The 21,136-nt window shown below is 53.5% G+C and overlaps 1 protein-coding gene across 4 annotated transcripts in view; it reads left to right on the forward strand.

Annotated features, from left to right (window-relative positions):
* C1QTNF1 (C1q and TNF related 1) overlaps positions 1 to 20,651 on the forward strand; it is a 35,930-nt gene extending 15,279 nt beyond the window's left edge. For 3 of the 4 annotated variants that reach the window (XM_037993337.2, XM_008013128.3, XM_008013126.3), the window contains exons 2-4: positions 14,827 to 14,995; positions 17,416 to 17,555; positions 18,378 to 20,651. In XM_037993337.2, the coding sequence (XP_037849265.1) occupies positions 14,841 to 14,995; positions 17,416 to 17,555; positions 18,378 to 18,928 (846 nt within the window). In that variant the 5' untranslated portion in view covers positions 14,827 to 14,840 and the 3' untranslated portion in view covers positions 18,929 to 20,651. Of the gene's footprint in view, positions 1 to 5,939; positions 6,176 to 14,826; positions 14,996 to 17,415; positions 17,556 to 18,377 lie in introns of those variants that run through there. The other variant, XM_008013127.3, reaches the window with a different exon arrangement.
* The last annotated feature ends 485 nt before the right edge of the window (positions 20,652 to 21,136 follow it).

Genomic DNA, 21,136 nt, shown 5'->3' on the forward strand with positions numbered 1-21,136 from the left:
GGGGTCTATGCTGGGGTCCTTGCCTGGAAGGGCCAGTCCTGAGCTTAAGCAGGGAAGTGCAGGAGCAGGGCATGCTCACTCCTTTCCTCCTTCCCGAGCCCCGCAGTGAGATACTCCAACTGCCGCCACTGCAGCCTCTGGTTCTCCCGGTGAGGCATGTGGTATGAGCAGGAAGAGAGGGGGGAGGGGCTTCGGGGCCATGTGGGGAGGATCTTTATCTCTGAGTCCTTGTCAAGGTCACGGCTGTGTGACACTTGTGCTGGGGTGATATGAGTGGCTTTTGGCACATCAGCACCACTGCAGCTACCTGTTCTTGCCCACACTTGATTTCCAGAGCTGGGCTTGGCATCTGAATGTGGTTCAAAGGGGGATGGTCTCTGGCAGGGGCACGGGGATCCCCACAGTCCCCACTGTACACTGGGGCACCCCTATCTTGCCTCTGAGGCTCCCTGGAGCTAAGCCCTTCTCCAGCCTCAGACGGGGCTGGCACAGACTGCAGGCCCCTCCCTGGGCCCCCATCCTGTCCAGGACGGCCGTCGGGACGGCTGTGGCTGGGCCCGTGTCTGCCCATCTCCCTGGCTCCTGTAGGAATTTTCCTTGACACGAGACAGAGTAGAGCAGGAGATGGCAGGCAGGGAGGCAGGAGTCGAGGGGAGGAGGAGGAGGCAGATGGGCCGGTGGGGCATGGGGAAGTCAAGTTCTTTGCCCTGTGCTGGGTCAAATGTTGCTCTTGGCCACGGCTAAAGCCATACTTGGTGGAATGCCCCAAACCCTATGCTTTGGGTTGTACCCATCCCCCTCAGCAAGACATCTGGATACCAGCCGCCCTCTGCCCTGGGGAGCAGGGAAGGAAAAGGACTGCGCCTGGGAAAGCTGCCAGCCCTGGGTGGGTTCGAGGTGGATGTAGGTCAGAAGGTGGGCAGGGCCCCCCATCTCTGCGCACAGGTTCCTGGGGCCGGTCTTCAGAGCTGGGGACAGAGGTGTGTTCAGAAAACGCTTGGACCCTTTCTCCTCGTAAAGAGTCTGAAGTGAGAGATGGAAGGATCTGGGTGGGTTAGGGGGTGACCACAGGTCTCTCGCGTCTTCTGGCATTCAGGGGAGCCACCTCCCCCGTGAAAGGATAACGATGAGGGCAAGACTTACGGTCCTGTGGGTCCTCCCTGTGTGGTACATGAACTCAGATTCCTTTGCAACCCAGAGCTCAGGTCTGCTTCTGCCCATTAGAGGGCACTGGCCGGGAGAGAAAATCATCTGTACCCCTGCACGTGGGCCTTTCTGTTCCTTCTTCAGAGCTGGCCAGCATGCTGGTCTCTCTTCACTCTACAAAAGCAGTGCCCTAAAAATGCACAGCCGATGGGCCACACTGCCCCTCACATTTTAAGGTGTGCGTGTGTATGTTCCTGGTGATCCCATGCCTAAATCCAAAGGAATTAAACTCTAGTGGTGTATTTTAAGATGCCAGCAGGCTGGCACCAGGGATATCTTAGCACCTTGCATCAAGGACGATGGTCACCCTGGTGCCTGGTGCCATCCCTGGCATGTAGTGGGCGCCCAGTAATCCTCTGTTGAATGATGAACGCAAGGGCTCAGCTGCTGGATACAGTCCTCAAAGCCAAAGGCGGCTGCAGCTGCTCCACCTGTAAACAAGTAAGCAAATCGGTGGGTGCCACAACCCAAAATCTCATAACTCATGAGAGCGGCTTGCTGGGCTGCCCCAGGAGAGCCAGTGGGTGGGAACGGTTTCTGCACCATGACGTGGGAGGAGGAGGAGCCTATGCTCTCTGGCATCTTTCTGGTCACCCCTCGGGGTGAAGTGTAATGTGCTTTGCTGTCGGACACACCTAGATGGAATCTGAGCTCCAGCACCTCCCCACTGTGGAACCTGGGGCAGGCGGCTCCATCGCTCTGCGCCTGTTAGCGCATTCTAAGGATCAGGTATTCTAAGGATCAAGCTCAGTGGTGTAAGGAGGGCACCACGCCCAGAGCCTGGCTCTCAGTGGTGGCTTTTCAGGGGTAGCAGGGCTTTGTCAGAAGGAACCTCTGATAAACACTGGGCTACTCCTAGGTCCAGGAACATGCCAGCCATTGCACATCACGCACAGGGTGGGCTGAGGACTGGGCTCCGTTTCCTTGTTTCATGCTGCAGGCCACCGGCCCTACTCAGGCAGCCTCCTTCAACAGCAAGGGCCAAAGACAAAGCCCCTCACTGCTAGGAAACAGGCTCTCTCTGGCTCGCCTAATTCCAGCCTGGATGAAGTACCACCCTGCTGGGCTCCCTACCACCTGTGCCATTCCTGGTCCTAACACATCCCATACCATAGCTGCTAGTGACTTTACTGCCCAAAGGAAGGGGCTTCTTGTTCCATTTGTCCCGAGAATCCAGCTCCCTGCCGGGTATGTAGTAGACACTCAATAAACACCTGTTGAACAAATGAGCAAAAGAGCGTGAGACTTCAGCACTAGGTCAACTTATATTCCCTGTGGTTCCACTTGAGCCTTAAACGACGCAGCATCACAAGCCCTCTTTTCTCCCCATCCTACTCTTCTATGCATCTAGTCGAGTTTCCTGGAATAAACAAAATGCTCCCTTAGTCCCCAGGGTGGGGCTTATTTGTCATTTTTCTAAGTGGAAAATAATGTGTCCTTACTGTGAAAAAGACGTGACTGTTACAGGAGAAAGAAACAGGGAGGCCAAAATAAGAAAATGGTAAGCATCTGTATTTTCATCACTGCAGATAATCGCTGTTGGCAGCCCGGTGGGTGGCCTTTGGGTCTTTGTGGTTTTGTGTGTGTATGTGTGTGTGTGTGTGTGTGCATGTATGTGCATGTGTTTGGGTCTGCATGTTTTCAACCTGCATTTTCAAAACTCATTACTGCTTTACAAACTTTCTTTCTTTCTTCTTTCTTTCTTCCTTTCTTTCTTTTTCTTTCTTTCCTTTCCTTCCTTCCCTCCTTCTTTCTTTCTTTTTTTCTTTTTTTCTCTCTCTCTCTTTCTCTTTCTTTTTTCTTTTTCTTTCTTGCCTTTCTTTCTTTATTTTCTTCTCTTTCTTTCTTTCTTCTTTCTCTCCCTCTCTTTTCCTTCCTTCCTTCTTTTCTTTTTCTTTCTTTCTTTCTTTTTTTTGAGACAGAGTCTCGCTGCATTGTCCAGGCTGCAGTGCATGATCTCGGCTCACTGCAATCTCCATCTCCTAGGTTCAAGCAAGTCTCCTGCCTCAGCCTCCCGAGTAGCTGGGATTACAGGCATGTGCCATACCTGGCTAAATCTTGTATTTTTAGTAGAGACAAGGTTTCACCATGTTGGCCAGACTGGTCTTGAACTCCTGACCTCAGGTGATCTGCCTGCCTCAGCCTCTCAAAGTGCTGGGATTACAGGCATGAGCCACTGCACCCAGCCATGTATTTCATTAGACCGTCTTCCTGGATATGTAGGTGGTTTGTAACCTTGGTGAATGGAGGCAGAGGTTTCATCTCTTTGAAACAGTAGGCTTTCTGAGTGCAGATAAGAGGAGCATTTCTGGGGAAGATGGCTACGTGGCAGTCAGCATTCTGGTGACAGTGATGTACCTTGGATCTCTGTGTCCCCAGCTGGAGTTAGAGAGAGATTTGGACAGAGTCGTGGCTGGGGCATGTCATCTTTGGCTCTGTACTTGGGATTGATTGAAGGTGAGGGGAGCGTTTGAGTCCTGTTGAGAGTTAGACACCGGATGCTGGTAATGCCTGAGAAATGAGATGTGGCCCCCATTTCCCAGGGGCTTGGAGTTGTGGAGACAGGAAGAGGAAACCAAGGACTGTAGACCGGTTCTTCTGGATGCTGGGGGAGGGGCACCTACAGCACACTTGGGTCTGGGCAACTTCCTGGAGGAGGTGGCCTCAGGCTGAGCTCTGGAGAATACACGATGGAGAAGGTGGAGGAGAAATGGGCATCCAGACAGAGGAAAGAGCGTGTGCCAGAGGACGAGACCTCGAGTGTGACCTGTTAGGGACTGAGTGGCTCCAGGGAGCTGGAGTGCAGGGGACTCGTGCGGTGTGGGGAAGGGCCAGATGGAAACGCTCAGGGCTTACTCCTTCCTTTATTGGCATAGGAAGCCCTTGGAGCCGGGGTGGCGTTCAGATTTGCGTTTTTCAAAGCTGCCTCTGGAAGCAGTGTGGGAGACAGATGGGAGGCAGAAAACCAGCCAGGACTGGGGAAGAAGTGATGGAGAGGAGAGGAGACCTGCAGGGGGTTGGCGATGGATGAAATGTGGCGGGTGCAAGGAAGGTGGCATCCAAGTGGCTTGCAGGCTTCTGGCCTGGGACCCTGCGTGATGGTGTGCATTGCTTTCACCAAGCTGCAAGCCACAGGAGGAGAAGCCAGTGTGGTGAGGATGGGGGAGAAGGGGATGAGTTAATTGGGGGCTTAAAAGCCTTAGGGCAGAGCAGCCCGGTGTGGTGGCTCACAGCTGTAATCCCAGCACTTTGGGAGGCCGAGGTGGGTGGATCACCTGAGGTCAGGAGTTCGAGACCAACCTGGCCAACATGGCAAAATCCCGTCTCTACTAAAAATACAAAAATTAGCCGGGTGTGGTGGCAAATGCCTGTAATCCCAGCTACTTGGGAGGCTGAGGCAGGAGAATCACTTGAACCCGGAAGGCGGAGGTTGCAGTGAGCCAAGATTGTGCCATCATACTCCTGCCTGGGTGACAAGAGCAAAACTCCATCTCAAAAAAGAAAAAAAAAAAAAAAGCTTAGCGCAGAGCGAAGAGGAGGCGCTCAGCAGACGACTGCTTATGTGGGTCTAGACCAGGGTTGCCCAGCAGAACCTTCAGCCATGGTGCAAGGTGCTAAGAGCCGCGCTGTCTAGTATGTATAGCAGCTGCTAGTCACGTGAGCACTTAAAATGTGGCTCCAGTGACTGAGAACTGGACGTTTCACCTTGTTTAACTGACATAGCCCCACGTGGCTCACAGCCACTGTGTTGACTTAAACATTTGCAAGCCCAGGTCTCAGCAGCCAGGTCAGTGGTGGGGACGTAGACTGGGGCATTGTCAGCAGAAGATGTGGTGTGGACCAGGACAGGCAGAAAGAGGTCAGGCACAGTGGCTTCATGCTGATAATCCTACCCGCTTTAGGAGGCCAAGGCTGGAGGATTGCTTGAGACCAGCCTGGGAAACATAGCAAGACCCTGTCTCTAAAACAATTTTTTTTTTTTTTAATTAGCTGGATGTGGTGGCATGCGCTTGTAGTTCCAGCTACCCAGGAGGCTGAGATGGGAGGATCATTGGGGTCCAGGGGTTTGAAGCTGCAGTGAGCCATGATTGTACCACTGCACGCCAGCCTGGGTGACAGAAGGAGACCCTGTCTCCTAAATAAATAAATAAATAAATATAGGAGAATTAGGAGTAAGAGGAGCTGAGAACTGAGGAACAGCCTTGGAGAGCACGGGTCTTTGGGGGTTGATCAGGAAGGCTAAACACTGGGAGACAGTGTGGGCCAAATCCCAGGGCTGAAGAAGAGGGCGGTCGACATTGGCAGATGCCTACAGGGAGCATGAAAGAGGAAGGCAGAAGGGTGTTGGGTACCACGAGGGTCGTGGGTGATCGTAGCCGAACAGTCGGGGCGGGGCCGGCAGGAGGAGGGCCAGTGGGATGCTGTGCTGATTATATTCCTGACCTAGAGGCCCCAGGCTGGGGACAAAGCCCTGTCTTATGCCAGTCTTCCTCGGGAGCTGCCTGGAAAATGCTGGGGCTTGTCCAGGCCCCAGACAACCAAAGGCGTCCGTGCTGCTTGTAAAGGGCTGGGTGCGGTGGGGCACCAGGCCATAGAATTCCCAGGTTCTTTCTTCCCTCTGTCTTGGGAGCGGTCAGCCCCCGAGGGCGTCCCCACTGCTGGTTCTGGGGAAGTGGGCGACGGGCCAGGCCACCTGCAGAGTGGGCCAAGGGCAGCTGTTGGTGCCTCTCCTCTCTCACACGGTTCTCAAAGCAGGGGCAAGCCTGCCGCCCGAGGCCTTCCAGCTGGGAGGTGAGCTGAGGACAGCTGCTCTACTCAAGGAAATCTTTGTTTCCACTGGGACGGAATCGGAGCTCTGGAGGCTGGGCTGGCCAAGCGCCCTGAAGGCCCGATGCCTGGCGGCTCATGCGGCCTCCTTGTTTGCAGGGCCTGGGCGAAAATTTACACTGAGTCCCACTCTTTGCTCCAGGTGAGTCCTTCCTGGTCAAGGTACAGTTGCTCCAAGATGGGAGGGAGATGCTTTAGGATGGGAGAATTCTTGGCCTGTCTTCGCTTCACTTTTTTGTCCCAAGCCAGACTTCATTCCCATCCAGGGAAGAGGAAACCATTGCTAATAAACTAGCAAGTAGCCCTGGAAGAGTCTGTATTCATCCCTGGACTTGGGCTTTGGAAGTAACCAAATAAACACCTAAGCCTTAAAAACAAACCCTCCTTCTGCAAGACAGAGGGCAGCTTTCTGGAAACGGGAGAGGGAGATTGAGAGAGGAGATAGGCTCCAGGATCCTGGCGTCTCTCAGGAAAAGGGGTTGCTCACCTCCATCTGGCCAGAATTCCTTCCATAAAGGACCCCCATCCACCAGCAGGTTGAGGGGAAGAAGGAGAGTGTGAGATCAGTGGGGGCAGTGCAATTATAGCAGGGAACATTAGCTATTAAATGGGCTTCTAGAAGAGGTAAACACATGTCACTCATCAAATGGGAGCCACTCTGCCCGCCTCCTGCCCATCACCAGAGGAGTTTGGTCAATGGGCAATTAGTGTGACGAATGGCTTCTGGCGGGAAGGAAAGGGCTATGAGCAGATGTCACCTGTCAGAAGGACACCCCAACGTGGCACCTTCCTCTTTCTTGGCGCCCCAGTACCTGAGTCCTCTTGCAACAACAGGAGAGCTCTATGCTTCTCAACAGGAGAATTCTACTCATGTCAGAGCCGAGGGGGAGTGGACTCAGGGCTTCTCTTCTGGTTGGGAGGATTCTGGGGATGTTCCAAAGGTGGCAGGAGGGAGTGGTACGAAGGGGTGGTGATGGCTGAGGGACCATTGAGGCTGCGTAGAAACCAGGAGTGTTTGGGTGCTGGGCTGAATCGTATTCTTTTTTCGAGACAGTCTTGCTTTGTTGCCCAGGCTGGAGTGCGGTGATGTGATCTCGGCTCAGTGCAACCTCTGCCTCCCAGGTTCAAGCGATTCTCCTGCCTCGGGCTCCTGGGTAGCTGGGATTAGAGACACACACCAGTGCTCCCAGCTAATTTTTGTATTTTTAGTGGAGACGGGGTTTCACCATGTTGGCCAGGCTGGTCTTGAGCTCCTGGCCTCAAGTGATCTGCCCACCTCAGCCTTCTAAAGTGTTGGCATGATAGGCGTGAGCCACCATACTGGCCTGAATCCAGTTCTTGAACTGGAAACCACTAGGTGTGGGATAAAGTCCTATCTTATGCCAAGCTTCCCTGGGAGATGAATGTAAACTAGGGGGAAGCGGGGCGGGCAATATCCAGACCCTGGAAAAGGCAGACGAAGATGCTTGTCTTGGGTGGACTGAGGTCTGGGGGACAGCGGAGCCCCTGGAGGGCATCTGATACAGGCACAGGGTAGGAGGGAGAGTTGGCCTTTAGGAGCTATTCAAGCAGGCTGGGGATGGATGAGATGCGGTTGCTTGAGAGGAAAGGGTCTAAATGCCTCCCAGATTTCTGGCCTGCTGTTTGTTCACAGTTACTGCTTCCTCCCGAATGACTTCATTTTAATCTAGAACAGAGCTGTCCAACAGAACTTTCTGCAATGATTGAAATGTTCTATTCTATACTTTCCAACATGGTAACCACTAGCTACATGTGGCTTTTCATTTTTATTTTTTGAGACAGGGTCTTGCTCTGTTGCCCAGGCTAGGGCGCAGTGGCAAGGTCGTGGCTCACTACAGCCTCATCCTCCTGAGATCAATCAATCCTCCTGCCTCAGCCTCCAGAGTAGCCGGGACTACAGGTGCACACCACCATGCCTGGCTAATTTTTGCATTTTTTGTAGAGATGAGGTCTCGATATATTGCCCAGGCTGGTCTTTAACTCCTGGGCTCAGGCGATCCTCCCACCTTGGCCTCCCAAGGTGCTGGGATTACAGATATGAACCACGGTGCCTGGCCTACATGTATTAATAGTTATTGAATGCTTGAAATGTGGCTAGTGTAGCTGAAGAACAGAATTTTGAATTTTCTTTCATTTTAATTAATTTAAATTTAAATAGCCACACATAGCAGCCACTGTACCGGACACTACAGTTCTAGAATATTACCCACTTAGCATTTTAATTCAACATGTGTTATTCTGTCTTGAGCTGTAATTGGGTATGTGTCTGTTTCCTTCACTGGCCTGTTATATTCTTGAGGTCAGGGAATAGATTTAATTTATGGTTGAATCACTTCCTCCCAAGCCCTTGCACAATGCCATGCAAATCATGGGCATTCAGTAAACCCAGCCTGTGTTAGATTGTCAGCTGAGAGGGCAGCTTGGACTTGTCTGCCAAGGCTCCTTCCAATTCAAGGAGATTATAGGCTTCTTGTCTCCCAGAACGGCTGCTCAGCATCAGGACAAAACCCAGGCACACGGTCCCAGAGCTTCAGGGGTCCGCTGTCAGCACACGAGCATGAGAGCATGGAGGTGAGACAAAAATATAACAGGACCCACTTATTTATTTATTTATTCACCACGCCCAGCTAATTTATATATATATATATATATATATATATATATATATATATTTTTTTTTTTTTTTTTTTTTTTTTTTGAGATGGAGTCTCACTCTGTCACCAGGCTGGAGTGCAGTGGCATGATCTCAGGTCACTGCAAGCTCTGACTCCCTAGTTCAAGCAGTTCTCCTGCCTCAAGCTCCCAAGTAGCTGGGATTACAGGCATGCGCCACCACACCCAGCTAATTTTGTATTTTTAGTAGAGACGGGGTTTCACCATGTTGGCCAGGATGGTCTGGATCTCCTGACCTCGTGAGCCGCCCGTCTCGGCCTCCCAAAGTGCTGGGATTACAGGCATGAGCCACTGCGCCCAGCCAATAGGCCCAATTTGAAACAAATACAAGGAATCATGAACTTACGTGTAACTACTGTCTCCTTAAAGGATCTATCACAGATCCATGAGGCCTGTGAAGGGATAAAAATTAATTATTATTATTTATTATTATTATCATTGCTGCAGGATCTCACTCTGTCACCCAGGCTGGAGTGCAGTGGTGTGATCATGGCTCAGCTCACTGCAGCCTTGACCTCCTGGACTCAGGTGATCCTCCTACCTCAGTCTCTTGGGCAGCCACTGGGACTACAGGCGCACACCACCATGCCTGGCTAATTTTTGTGTTTTTGGTAGAGATGGGGCTTTACCATGTTGCCCAGGCTGGTCTTGAACTCCTAGGCTCAAGCAATCCTCCCACCTTGGCCTCCCAAAGCGCTGGGATGACAGGTGTGAGCCACCGCACGCGACCAAGGGATACAATTTTTTTTTTCTTTTTTTTTTTTTTTGAGACAGAGTCTCACTCTGTTGCTCAGGCTGGAGTGCAGTGGTGTGATCTCAGCTCACTGCAACCTCCGCCTCCTGAGTTCAAGCAATTCTCCTGCCTCAGCCTCCCAAGTAGCTGGGACTACAGGCCCACGCCACCACGCCCAGCTAATTTTTGTATTTTTAGTAGAGACGGGGTTTTGCCATATTGGCCAGGCTGGTCTCGAACTCCTGACCTCAGGTGATCCATCTGCCTTGGCCTCCCAAAGTGTTGGGATTACAGGTGTGAGCCACCGCGCCCGGCCGGGATACAAATTAACAGGGAAGTGTCCTCAGGCTTCCTGTCCTCGTCTCCGTCCTGTGTGTAGCCTGGTTTCTCTTTTCCGGCCTCCCTCCTCCTGTAAATGGGGATGTGTTCTTGTTCAGGAGAAGGTCCGCTGTAGGTAGATGGTGTGGGGTTGGGGAAGGGACGCTGAAGAGCGGCTGGTCCTCAGGGACATGGAGGGGAGGAAAATGGTCACTGAATTACCATGGAAATTGGCTCTTATTTGCAGGATTTGGGAAAGGCAAGTAAAGAGCTTGAGTCATGCTGGAACTGTCTTCGGCTGCCTTGACTGCGATGTGGCCTGGAGACTGGGCCACGTTGATCTGGATTCATGTGGGTTTCACACCACTGGTCAAGATGTGCTCAGGGCACTTTCCTGGAACTGCCTAACATGTTCTTCCAGATAACATTGCTGGGACATGGCCTCCCCACTGTAGGAGGATTTTTGCTGGAAATCACTAATAGTGATCTGGAGCCAAGTTCGGTTAGATGTTGGGCAATACTGTTTTTGCCCAAAAGTGACTAAAATGATCATAATGTTATGACGCTGGCTTTGCTGTAGGATTTGGTAAAATGGTTCTTTCAAGAAGGAAAGATTTCAATCTGGGTTTGCTCTGACTCCAAAGAGGAGGCTTTTGAGGGGATCCACCACCACCAAAGTGGCCTTCTCCCTATCAGCCTGAGCTTGGGGCTCTCTGCTGGGTTTTCCCAGCTCCACCCCCTCCCCTCTGCCACGCCCAGGTGGTGATAGCCTTGTTCCCTAACCCAGCTGCATCCTGGATCCCATCTCTTCTGACCAAGGTGTGGAAAATCCCTTTGCTAGACTAGAAAGAGAGAGACCAACATAAAAACAAGTGCCGGTGCTTAGCTAGGGGCAGTTCTGCTCCCGGGGAACAGGCATATTACCGTGTTTGGAGACATTTTTCATTGTCATAACTAACGGTGGTGATGCTAATGGCATCTGGTGTGGACAGTCCAGGGTTACTGCTAAGCATCCTGCAGCACACAGGCTAGCCTCCCATCACAGGGGATTATCTAGGCCCAAACCTCAATGGTGCCAGGGTTGGCATCAGGGTGGCAAACACTTGTAATCCCAGCACTTTGGGAGGCCAAGGCAGGTGGATCACCTGAGGTCAGGAGTTCAAGAGCAGCCTGGCCAACATGGCGAAACCCTGTCTCTACTAAAAATACAAAAATTAGCCAGGCTTGTTGGTGCACGCCTGTAATCTCAGTTACTAGGGAGACTAAGGCCGGAGAATAACTTGAACCTGGGAGGCGGAGGTTGCAGTGAGCCGAGATCATGCCACTGCACTCCAGCTTGGGTGACAGAACGAGACTCCATCTCAAAAAAAAAAAAAAAAAAAAGAAACAAAAAAACACCAATGGTGCCAGGGTTGAGAAACCACAGAGTAGAATAAGCCAAGGTAGCTTTTTAATGCCTTTTGTAGTTACTTTCCAACGTCTCTGAAGTAAACACGTGTGTGTGTGTGTGTATATATATGTATATGTGTATATATGTGTAAACGTGTGTATATATATAAAAAATTTGGGGTTCAGGAAATAACGTTTAAAGAAAGGAAAATCTCTTTTCCTTTTAACTGGCACAAGTTTGCCACTTAAAAGGAAAAAACAGTAATTATTAAGGCGCCAAGGAGAAACAGAGGAAATACAGAAATAGAGAAATAAACAAATTTAGAGAATTCAATCTGACAAGTATTTGCTGAGCACCAGTGACATTCAGGGTGCTGCAGGATGCTTGGCTGGGGGACGTCCCAGCCCTGGAGGAGGTCACCCACGGTCTGCTGAGTAGACTTTCATAGGCTAGACAAACTCTCTGCAGTAGGAGACAATAGGAAAAACAAAATTATGGCGCCCATCTATGATCCCAGCACTTTGGGAGGCCAAGGCAGGTGGATTGCTTGAGCTCAGGAGTGTGAGACCAGCCAGGGCAACACGGTGAAACCCTGTCTTTATGAAAAAACAACAAAAAAATTTAGCTGGGCATGGTGGGGCATGCCTGTAGTCCCAGCTACTTGGGGGGTTGAGGTGGGCAGACGGCCTGAGCCTGGAGGGTTGAGGCTACAGTGAGGCAGAGTGAGACCCTGTGTCGAAAAAGAAACCTAAAAGCGAGGATGGAGAAATTTTCCCAGTTGAGGGGCCTGGGAAGGCTTCAGGAAGAATATGAGACCTTGAGTTGGATGTCGAAGACATGGTGGGCAGGATTTTATTGTCATCTGTTGTCAGCCTGTCTGAGTTCAAATGCAGCCACCCTGCTCAAACATCAGCCTTGGCCTGGCGTGGAGGATCAAGCCTGTAATCCTGGCACTTTGGGAGGCCGAGATGGGCCGATCACTTGAGCCCAGGAGTTTGAGACCAGCCTGGGCAACATGGTGAAAATCTGTCTCTATAAAAAACAAACAAACAAACAATTAGCTGGGTGTGGTGGTGCACGCCTGCAGTCTCTTCTCCTTGTGAGGCTGAGGTAGGAGAATGACTTGTGTCCAGGAGGCAGAGGCTGCAGTGAGCTGAGATTGTACCACTGCACTCAGCCTGGGTGACAGAGTGACCTGTCTCAAAAACAAAACAAAACAAAACAAAACAAAAAAACAGAATTTTAAGTTAATTAGCTTCTCCAAGTCTCTGTTTTCTCATTTACAAATTTGGTACAGTAGTGAATGAATATTGTCTCTCTAGAGGATTAATTGTGGGGCCATCTGTGATGGGATAAAAATTATTAATGAGGAAGTGTTCTCAAACCTAACCAGACTGATGGCTGGAGAGAGAACTTAGATGTGCATTTTACAAATTAACATGTGCAGATACACACTCTCTTTGGCAGGTGGTGGGAGGTATCAGAGATTTTGGGTAGGAGCTGGCCTAAGCAGCCCCTTGGTCATCGGGACGGTCTCTGGGCCCTGACGCATGGGAGGGACAGCTGGCTGGTAGGACACTTGGAGGTAGGGGCTCCAGCTAAGGCACTGCAGGAATGGGCGGGGGCCATGCAGTGGGGTGAAGACTGGGTGTAGGTATGTGTGACGGGAGGAAAGAGGGTTCAGGGGGGCCCACCTTGCTCTCCTCACTCTCACCTCGGAGGCTCCACAGCGAGAGCCTTGGGCTCCAGATCTTCCCCTGCAATACTGACTTGGTGTGAAGGCTCTGCGGGGAGCCCTTCAGACCTCACTCAAGAGCCCACTAAAGGCCGGGCGTGGTGGCTCACGCCTGGAATCCCAGCACCTCGGGAGATTACATGCACTTCTCACCCGCCTTCTCACTGGATGGCTGTGTGTTGAATGAGGTGTTCCCACAGGGCCTGAGACATTTCGAGTTTTACATTTTGGTAACAAAGAGGGGTTAGAGTTGACCACAGTCGCTATGCCCCTCGGGGAGGTTTTCGGCCCACCTGAAACGCCTGGGCATGCGACTCCTGATGCCAGATTTCTGGGCGAGGAGAGCGAGCCGCTCACAGGGTGACAGGTGGGCGTTCGTCTAATGCGGGCCCAAGCGCCGACCCTCGAGGGCTCCCTGGACTCCCCACCTCCGTGAGCACCCCTTTCTAGAAGGACTGTCCCAATACTGGATGAAGAGGGTCCTGCCCCAAGCTTTTGCCAAAAGCTCTGGGAGTGAGAGACGTGGGGTTGGCTTCCTGGAAGGATGACTGCTCTCCGGGGCTGGGCTTGGCATATCCCTAAAGTAGATGCCAAGGACACTCGCTGATGCGCTGCCTGGAGGCTGGAAAGCAGCTTGCAGCTGCCTTCCTACCCACCTGCCCACCGGTGAAGGACCTGGTCATTGAGCCAGCTTTGCTTTGAGTTAAAGGATGATGATCATTCAAAGCTTACTTGGGATTTTTCTTACTGTCCTAAAAAGGGTGGTAAACAATTGTCTGTGGGGCCAGCGGCTGATGGACTCTCCTTCCCGAGAGGCTGGGTGGGCAGAGACAGCACCTTGCTCAGCAACCTCTCAACACCAGCCTGACTGGCTGAGGCTCTGGGGGCAGAGTGTGTGTGCACGTGTGAAGGTGTGTGTACATGTGAGTGCATGTGTGCATGAGTGGATGTGCATTCATGTGAACGTGTTGAGAGTATGCATGCGTGCATGTGAGTGTGCATGTGATGTGGGTATATGTGCATGTGAATGTGTGCATGTGTGTGCACGTGTTGTGTGGATTGCATGTATGTGAATGTGTGCATGTGTGCACGTGTGTTGAGAGTGTGGATTGCATGTATGTGAATGTGTGCATGTGTGTGCACATGTGTTGCGTGTGTGGATTGCATGTATGTGAATGTGTGCGCACGTGTGTTGTGTGTGTGTGGATTGCATGTATGTGAATGTGTGCGTGTGGGCTGCATGTATGTGAATGTGTGCATGTGTGTGCATGTGTGTTGTGTATGTGGATTGCATGTATGTGAATGTGTGCATGTGTGGGCTGCATGTATGTGAATGTGCATGTGTGAGTGGATTGCATGTATGTGAATGTGTGCATGTGGATTGTATGTGAGTGCATGTGATGGTATATGTGTGAGTGTCTCATCACACTGCAGGACAGGAGAGGACAGCAGAGACTGCACAGGCCAAATGTCGGCTTCCCTTGAAAGGTTGTGAAGGACTCCGGATGGCATCATGTGTATTGTGTGCATGTGAATGTGTGGGTTGCATGTGTGGATTGCATGTGTGTTGAGTGTGTGCATGTGTGGGTTGCATGTGTGTTGAGTGTGTGCATGTGAATGTGTGGGTTGCATGTGTGGATTGCATGTGTGTTGAGTGTGTGCATGTGTGGGTTGCATGTGTGTTGAGTGTGTGCATGTGAATGTGTGGGTTGCATGTGTTGAGTGTGTGCGTGTGGGTTGCATGCATGTGCATTGTGTGTGTGCATGCATGGGGGTGTGAGAGTGGTTGTCCTCCCAGAAGCTGTGTAACTGCAGCATTTCCCAGTGGCGTGAGGCTGGGGAAGCGCCTCTGATTTCCAGGCTGTTTCTCTGTGCAGCTGCTTCCTAACCTCGTGCCTTCCCCGTGTGTTTCTTTCCCACCAGGGCCCAGGAGGAAGATGGGCTCCCGTGGACAGGGACTCTTGCTGGCGTACTGCCTGCTCCTGGCCTTTGCCTCTGGCCCGGTCCTGAGCCGTGTGCCCCATGTCCAGGGGGAACAGCAGGAGTGGGAGGGGACTGAGGAGCTGCCCTCCCCGCCGGACCATGCTGAGAGGTGAGGGGCCACGGGGGTGTAATAGCAGGATCTCTGGCTCTGGCCAGGCTGAGCCTGGGGCTCGGGGCCCCCGGGGGAGCTGGTTCACTATGAGATGTGAAGGCGAGAAGGCCAAAGCTGAGCCGTGGCCCTGCTGGAGGCTGGTCCTGCAGGACAGACGAGCTATTCCTCCTTTCAGTGGCTTGGGCACCTCACCTGAAACTGCGGACAGTGGTCCAGCCTCACCACAAGCCGAAAGGAGCGGGGTCTGCAAGTGGCTTTGCAGCTGCCTTAAGAGCAGACCAAGCTCCCAAATCCACCCTCCAGTTTGTCTTTTCATTCTCACTTTGTCTGCTGAGAATGTCCACTGGGGTTCCAGGCACCACTTGGAGGCAGGGAGAGATGGAGCATGGCCTTAGGAGAGATGCTGGACCAAGAGCTGGTGTCCACGGCCCACGTGTCTCGTCACACTTCAGGACAGGAGAGGACAGCAGAGACCGGGCGGGCCAAGTGTCGGCTTCCCTTGAAAGGTTGTGAAGGACTCTGGACGGCATCTGCCTTTGTGTCTATGACCTGCAATGACAGAGAGACTCCAGCCAACCTGGGATATTTCCTAGGGAAGCTGAGTGCTTTATCCAACTGCCATGCATCCAGCATGAGGTCCTGGAGACCCGGCGACAGCTCAAGCCTGGCTTGGAATCTCTTCATTATTTTGAGCGTTGGGCTGACTTGATACTTGAGGCTTCAGGCTAACTTTAGTGTGCAATGGGATTGGACAGGATTTGAGGCTGAGTCACACCATTCCGTTCTTTCTTCCTCTCCCTCCTCTTTCTTTGATTGAGCCCCTCCTATCAGTCAGGCCATCCCCCAGGCATGGGGGACACATGACTGGCACAGTCCTGGACTCCAGGAGCTCTGAGGCTGAGAGGGAGACAGACCCATGAGAGACAATGCAGTGTGGTGGGCTTTGTAGTAGGGGTGGACCCATGACGCTGGAGGCAGGGTCAGGAGAGGGAGGAGCGGGACTCAGGAAGACTGAGAGGAGTGAACTAGGTCTTGAAGACACCTGGGGGCCTCCCAGGTGCAGGAGGAGGGGAAAGCCGCCTGGTAGCCAGAATGGGGTGTGCAGAGGCATGGCTGGCAGTGTTTGTCGGAGCTGGTGGGTGGCTTGGGATGGTGAGACCCAGTGCTGGAGGCTGGAGGCTGAAGGACAGGAGGGCAGTTGAGCCTAGAGGCAGCTGGGTCTAGTTGGGGAGGGTCTCACCTGAACGAAATCCTAGAAAGAACAAGAGGGGTCATGGGAAAGCTTAAATTGGACAATGTTCTCGGAAGAATGCCGGAGGGAGGCAGCGGAGAGGATGAGCTGGTGCGGGGAGAGGCAGATTCCAAGCGAGAGTCGAAATGGCAGGGGTGCCTCAGAGACGATGAGGGCCCCGGGCTCAGGTCTGGAGGTACCTTGAGGCTCGGGGCCCAGGACTCTGCTGAAGGTTTCGGCGGGGGGTAGTTGGGGGTGACGCTGAAGGCTCCACCCTGGTCACTCGCTGCTGATGCCAGGAACAGGTCTCAGAAAGAGAAGATTCCAGAGACGAAGGGATGGGGACAGGGGTTTTTGTTTTGCACACATGACATTTGTGGGGCCTGTTGCATCTCCAGATGCAGACTTCTGGTGAGAAGTTTGAAGTCAAAATCTGGGGCTTAGGAGAGAGGTGGGGGTGAGATGTCCGTCTGGGAGTCCTGGGCTTATGGGTAGCTGAACGTAGGGCACCGAGATCCATTTCCTGGATAGTCTGGGGTGTAAAAGTGGGAGCAGCGTTAGATAAGGGGCTGGCCCATCCAGGGGGACTTTGCTGCCCCCATGGGTCTGTGCAGCTCTACAGCCTGGGCAAGAAGAGCCACAAGCCAGAGCACACACGATACCGCGAGGGGCCGCGAGGTGGCAGCCAGGAGCCGCCGCCATGCATCCTGCCCGCGGGCCGGTCCTTCCAATGTCAGGTTGGAAACAGTCTCTCCAGCGGCTGCAGCTGAGAGGAATTCTAAAGATCCTGTTGAACCTTCTCACTTACAGACGAGTCAGCTTCATATGTTATTTTCTAGCATCACGGATACACGATAGGGAGTCCTGGCACTGTCTTGTGTCACCCAAGACCCTTTCCTAGACGTGTGGATTTTTCCCAAGCAGCCACCATCTTGCGTGGCGCTCAATTGATCGCCGTGTATGTTTCCAGGACTGTCATTGCCTTTAACAAAGGACAGGGGCCTCGTTCTGTAGTGAGGATGCCAGAGTGGGCCGTGAGCCCATCAGCATGAACACATAGCTTTGTGGGCCCAGGTGAGAGAGGGAGAAGGCAGGTCAGGCACACCAGACCCACTGGCAGCAGCAGAGAGAAGCGTTTCCAGGCCTGAGAGTTCCTGACTTTCACTGTGACGCATTATTCTCTCAGGGCTGAAGAACAACATGAAAAGTACAGGCCCAGCCAGGACGAGGGGCTCCCTGTTTCCCGGTGCTTGCGCTGCTGCGACCCCGGTACCTCCATGTACCCGGCGACCGCCGTGCCCCAGATCAACATCACTATCTTGAAAGGTCAGACGGCTGCAAAGATGAGCACGGGGTGGCCAGGGCTGCTCTGTGCTGATCTGGAGGAAGGGATGGAGTCGTTAGGGTGGGGCTGGGCGAGAGCAGAAGGACTCCCTCGGGACACGGAGCAGAGGCAGGCAGGCTGTCATCTAGAGGGGAAGGCACAGGAGATTGATTTTGAGGCTCTGGCCCCTCCCCAAGAGGAGGGGTTGGAAAGGGGCCCGCAGGACCTAGAGCAGGAGAGCAAGCCCAGTGGCTGCTTGGGGCCTCGTCCCTCCAGTTGTATGTGGACGCCAGGCTTCTAGGCCCTTTGATTGGGGGCTTGGTACCCCAGCCTGCTTTCTGAAATGCCACCCGCTCGCCCCGGTCCTGCACACGGCAGATAACCCCGCAGAGCCCCGTGAAATTGAACTGGGAACACTTGCAGCCTAGATCCTGAGCCGGCCCAGACATCTGGAGTTCATTTGCTGAGCGAGCCGTGGGTCTGGCCGCAGAGTCCGTTGCTTTTGGATGAACCTGTATGTTCCTTTTTTTTTTTTTTTTTAACCAGGGCTTTCCAGAAGGAAAAAAAATTATTGCTTCTTGGCAAAAATAGAACCGTCCTTGAGGTTGAGTCTGTTTGCTTGGCCAGTTTGGGAATCAAAATACCCCTCTGCCAGGCTGGGAAGCTGCCCATGGTGGGGGGCTGGGGGCAGGAGTGAAGCTTCTGCCAGGTCAGGGCTGTGAGGACGAATCAGGACTGCGCCAGGGACCAGAGCGTGAGCAGCCAAGGCTCAGGACACCACCAGATTACTCCATTAACAGCACATGTCTTCCCGTCCCTTTTAGGGGAGAAAGGTGACCGCGGAGATCGAGGCCTCCAAGGGAAATATGGCAAAACAGGTTCAGCAGGGGCCAGGGGCCACACTGGACCCAAAGGGCAGAAGGGCTCCATGGGGGCCCCTGGGGAGCGGTGCAAGAGCCACTACGCCGCCTTCTCGGTGGGCCGGAAGAAGCCCATGCACAGCAACCACTACTACCAGACGGTGATCTTCGACACGGAGTTCGTGAACCTCTACAGCCACTTCAACATGTTCACTGGCAAGTTCTACTGCTATGTGCCCGGCATCTACTTCTTTAGCCTCAACGTGCACACCTGGAACCAGAAGGAGACGTACCTGCACATCATGAAGAACGAGGAGGAGGTGGTGATCTTGTTTGCGCAGGTGGGTGACCGCAGCATCATGCAAAGCCAGAGCCTGATGCTGGAGCTGCAGGAGCAGGACCAGGTGTGGGTGCGTCTCTACAAGGGCGAGCGCGAGAACGCCATCTTCAGCGAGGAGCTGGACACCTACATCACCTTCAGTGGCTACCTGGTTAAGCACGCCACCGAGCCCTAGCTGGCCGGCCACCTCCTTTCCTCTCGCCACCTTCCACCCCTGCTCTGTGCGGAGCCCAGGGCTCGGCACCAGGTTGACCCCACCGCCTCTTCCCCCATCCCTGGATTCCGCCTCCCTGGCTTTGGCCAATTCAGTGAGATGCCCTGCACGCACGGAAAGCCAAAGCGACTGGTGCTCCCAGATGCTGCAGCCTCTGTCGAGAGCTGATGGCAGATGAAATCACCAGGGCGGGGGGGCCCTCGAGAACCCTCAGGGACCTTCCGTTGCCCTCTCGGCACACATTCTCAAGTGGAGCCCACACAGCGAGACGCGGGTGGCGGCAGGGCATCCCAGGGTGCAGCGCCGGGGCTCCAGTCCTTGGAAATAATTAGGCAAATTCTAAAAGTCTCAAAAGGAGCAAAGTAAACCGTGGAAGACAAAGAAAAGCGTTGTTATTTTTGCCTTTCCAGCCAGCCTGCTGGCTCCCAAGAGAGGGACTTTTTCAGTTGAGACTCCACTTAAGAGAAGATCCAAAGTTAAAGCCCTGGGGTTAGGGGAGGGGCTGGGGAAGGGAAACTACCTCTGGCTTAATTCTTTTAAGCCATGTAGGAATTTTCTTGAGGGACAGGTGGACCCTGATATCCCTGTGGCCTTGCCCAAGGGCTCAGCTGGTCTGTCTGAGTCACAGGGGGTGATTGGGGCTGGGACCACAAGCATCAGCCTCCCAGAGGGACAGCTGAGCCCCCTGCCTTGGCTCCAGGCTGGTAGAAGCAGCCAAAGGGCTCCTGACAGTGGCCAGGGACCCCTGAGTCCCCCAGGCCTGCAGATGTTTCTATGAGGGGCAGAGCTCCTGGTACATCCATGTGTGACTCTGCTCCACCCCCATGCCACCCCAGAGCCCTGGGGGGGTCTCCATGACTGCCACCCTGGCATCTACTTTCTGTGCCGCCTGCCACACGAATCAGCCCCAGAAGGCCCTGGGGCCTTGGCTTCTGTTTTTTATAAAACACCTCACGCAGCACTGCAGTCTCCCGTCTCCTTGTGGGCTAAGCATCCCCATTTCCACATGCGTTGTGTTGTGTTGGCGGTGAGGCTGATCCAGACCCCTTCCGCCCCCACCACCCTCATCCAGGTCTCTGACCAGTAGCCCGAGAGGGGCTTTTTCTAGGCTTCAGAGCAGGGGAGAGCTGGAAGGGGCTGGAAAGCTCACGCTTGCCTGTTTCTTCAGACTCTGTGAGCCTCAGTCCTGAGACCAGAGTCAAGAGGAAGTGCACGTCCCAACCACCTGGGTCAGGATTCACTCTCAGGAGCTGGGTGGCAGGGGAGGCAATAGCCCCTGCGCCAATTTCAGGACCACCTGCAGCAGGGCTGCGGTGTCTCTGCGGTGCTCTGGCCCTACCCATGGCCGCCACGTTCTCTGATCTCCAGGAACCCCACAACCCCTCTCCACCTCACCCCACGTGGATGCCCAGGGTCATTCTTGCTACTTGCTGGGCCCCCAAAGCTCCACTGCCGCTCTTCCTTCCCCCATCCCGCACCTGGTTTTGACTAATCCTGCTTCCCTCTCTGGGCCTGCCTGCCGGGATCTGGGGTCCCTAAGTGTCTCTCTTTAAAGAACTTCCGCGGGTGAGACTCTGAAAGCCGAGTTCCTGTGGGCGTGCCCGGAAGCAGAGCGCCACACTTGCTGCTTAAGCTCCCCCAGCTCTTTCCAGAAACCATTAAACTCAGAATTGTGTTTTAAGCATCCTGCCTCGTCAGTTTGCTCATTAAACCGAATTGTCGTCCTCTTCTCCTCTCCACCTAAAATCTACTCCTGCCTGGGAGGCCCTCAGCTTCATATCTGGGGACACTGGCACCCAGCAGGCACATGCTGGACCCTGAGTTGCCTCGCTCCTCCTGGGGATGCAACCTCCCATGGGTGGGGCAGCCAGAGCGTGTGTCGACTGCAGCTGAATGTGTGCCCAAGTCGGACGCTTGGGGCCTGGGTAGGTCTGGGCACTTGTGAGAGGTGGGTGGGAGGCAGGGGCTTGCTCTCCTGAGCAGGACCATAGTGTCCCCTGGGAGGGAGAGAAACCATGGAGGTAGCAGCTTGGCCGTGGCTCTGCAGCCTGGGCACTATTCCTTTCCTAGGGCTGCCGTGGAAACCGGGGTTAGGGCATGGGTGGCATAAGGCTCTAGCGGAGGGTCCTTCCTGCCCCTTCCAGCTCTTGGTGGCCCCAGGCACTCCTT

This window comes from Chlorocebus sabaeus, chromosome 16 (genome assembly GCF_047675955.1).
Source record: "Chlorocebus sabaeus isolate Y175 chromosome 16, mChlSab1.0.hap1, whole genome shotgun sequence".
Taxonomy (NCBI): Eukaryota; Metazoa; Chordata; class Mammalia; order Primates; family Cercopithecidae; genus Chlorocebus; species Chlorocebus sabaeus.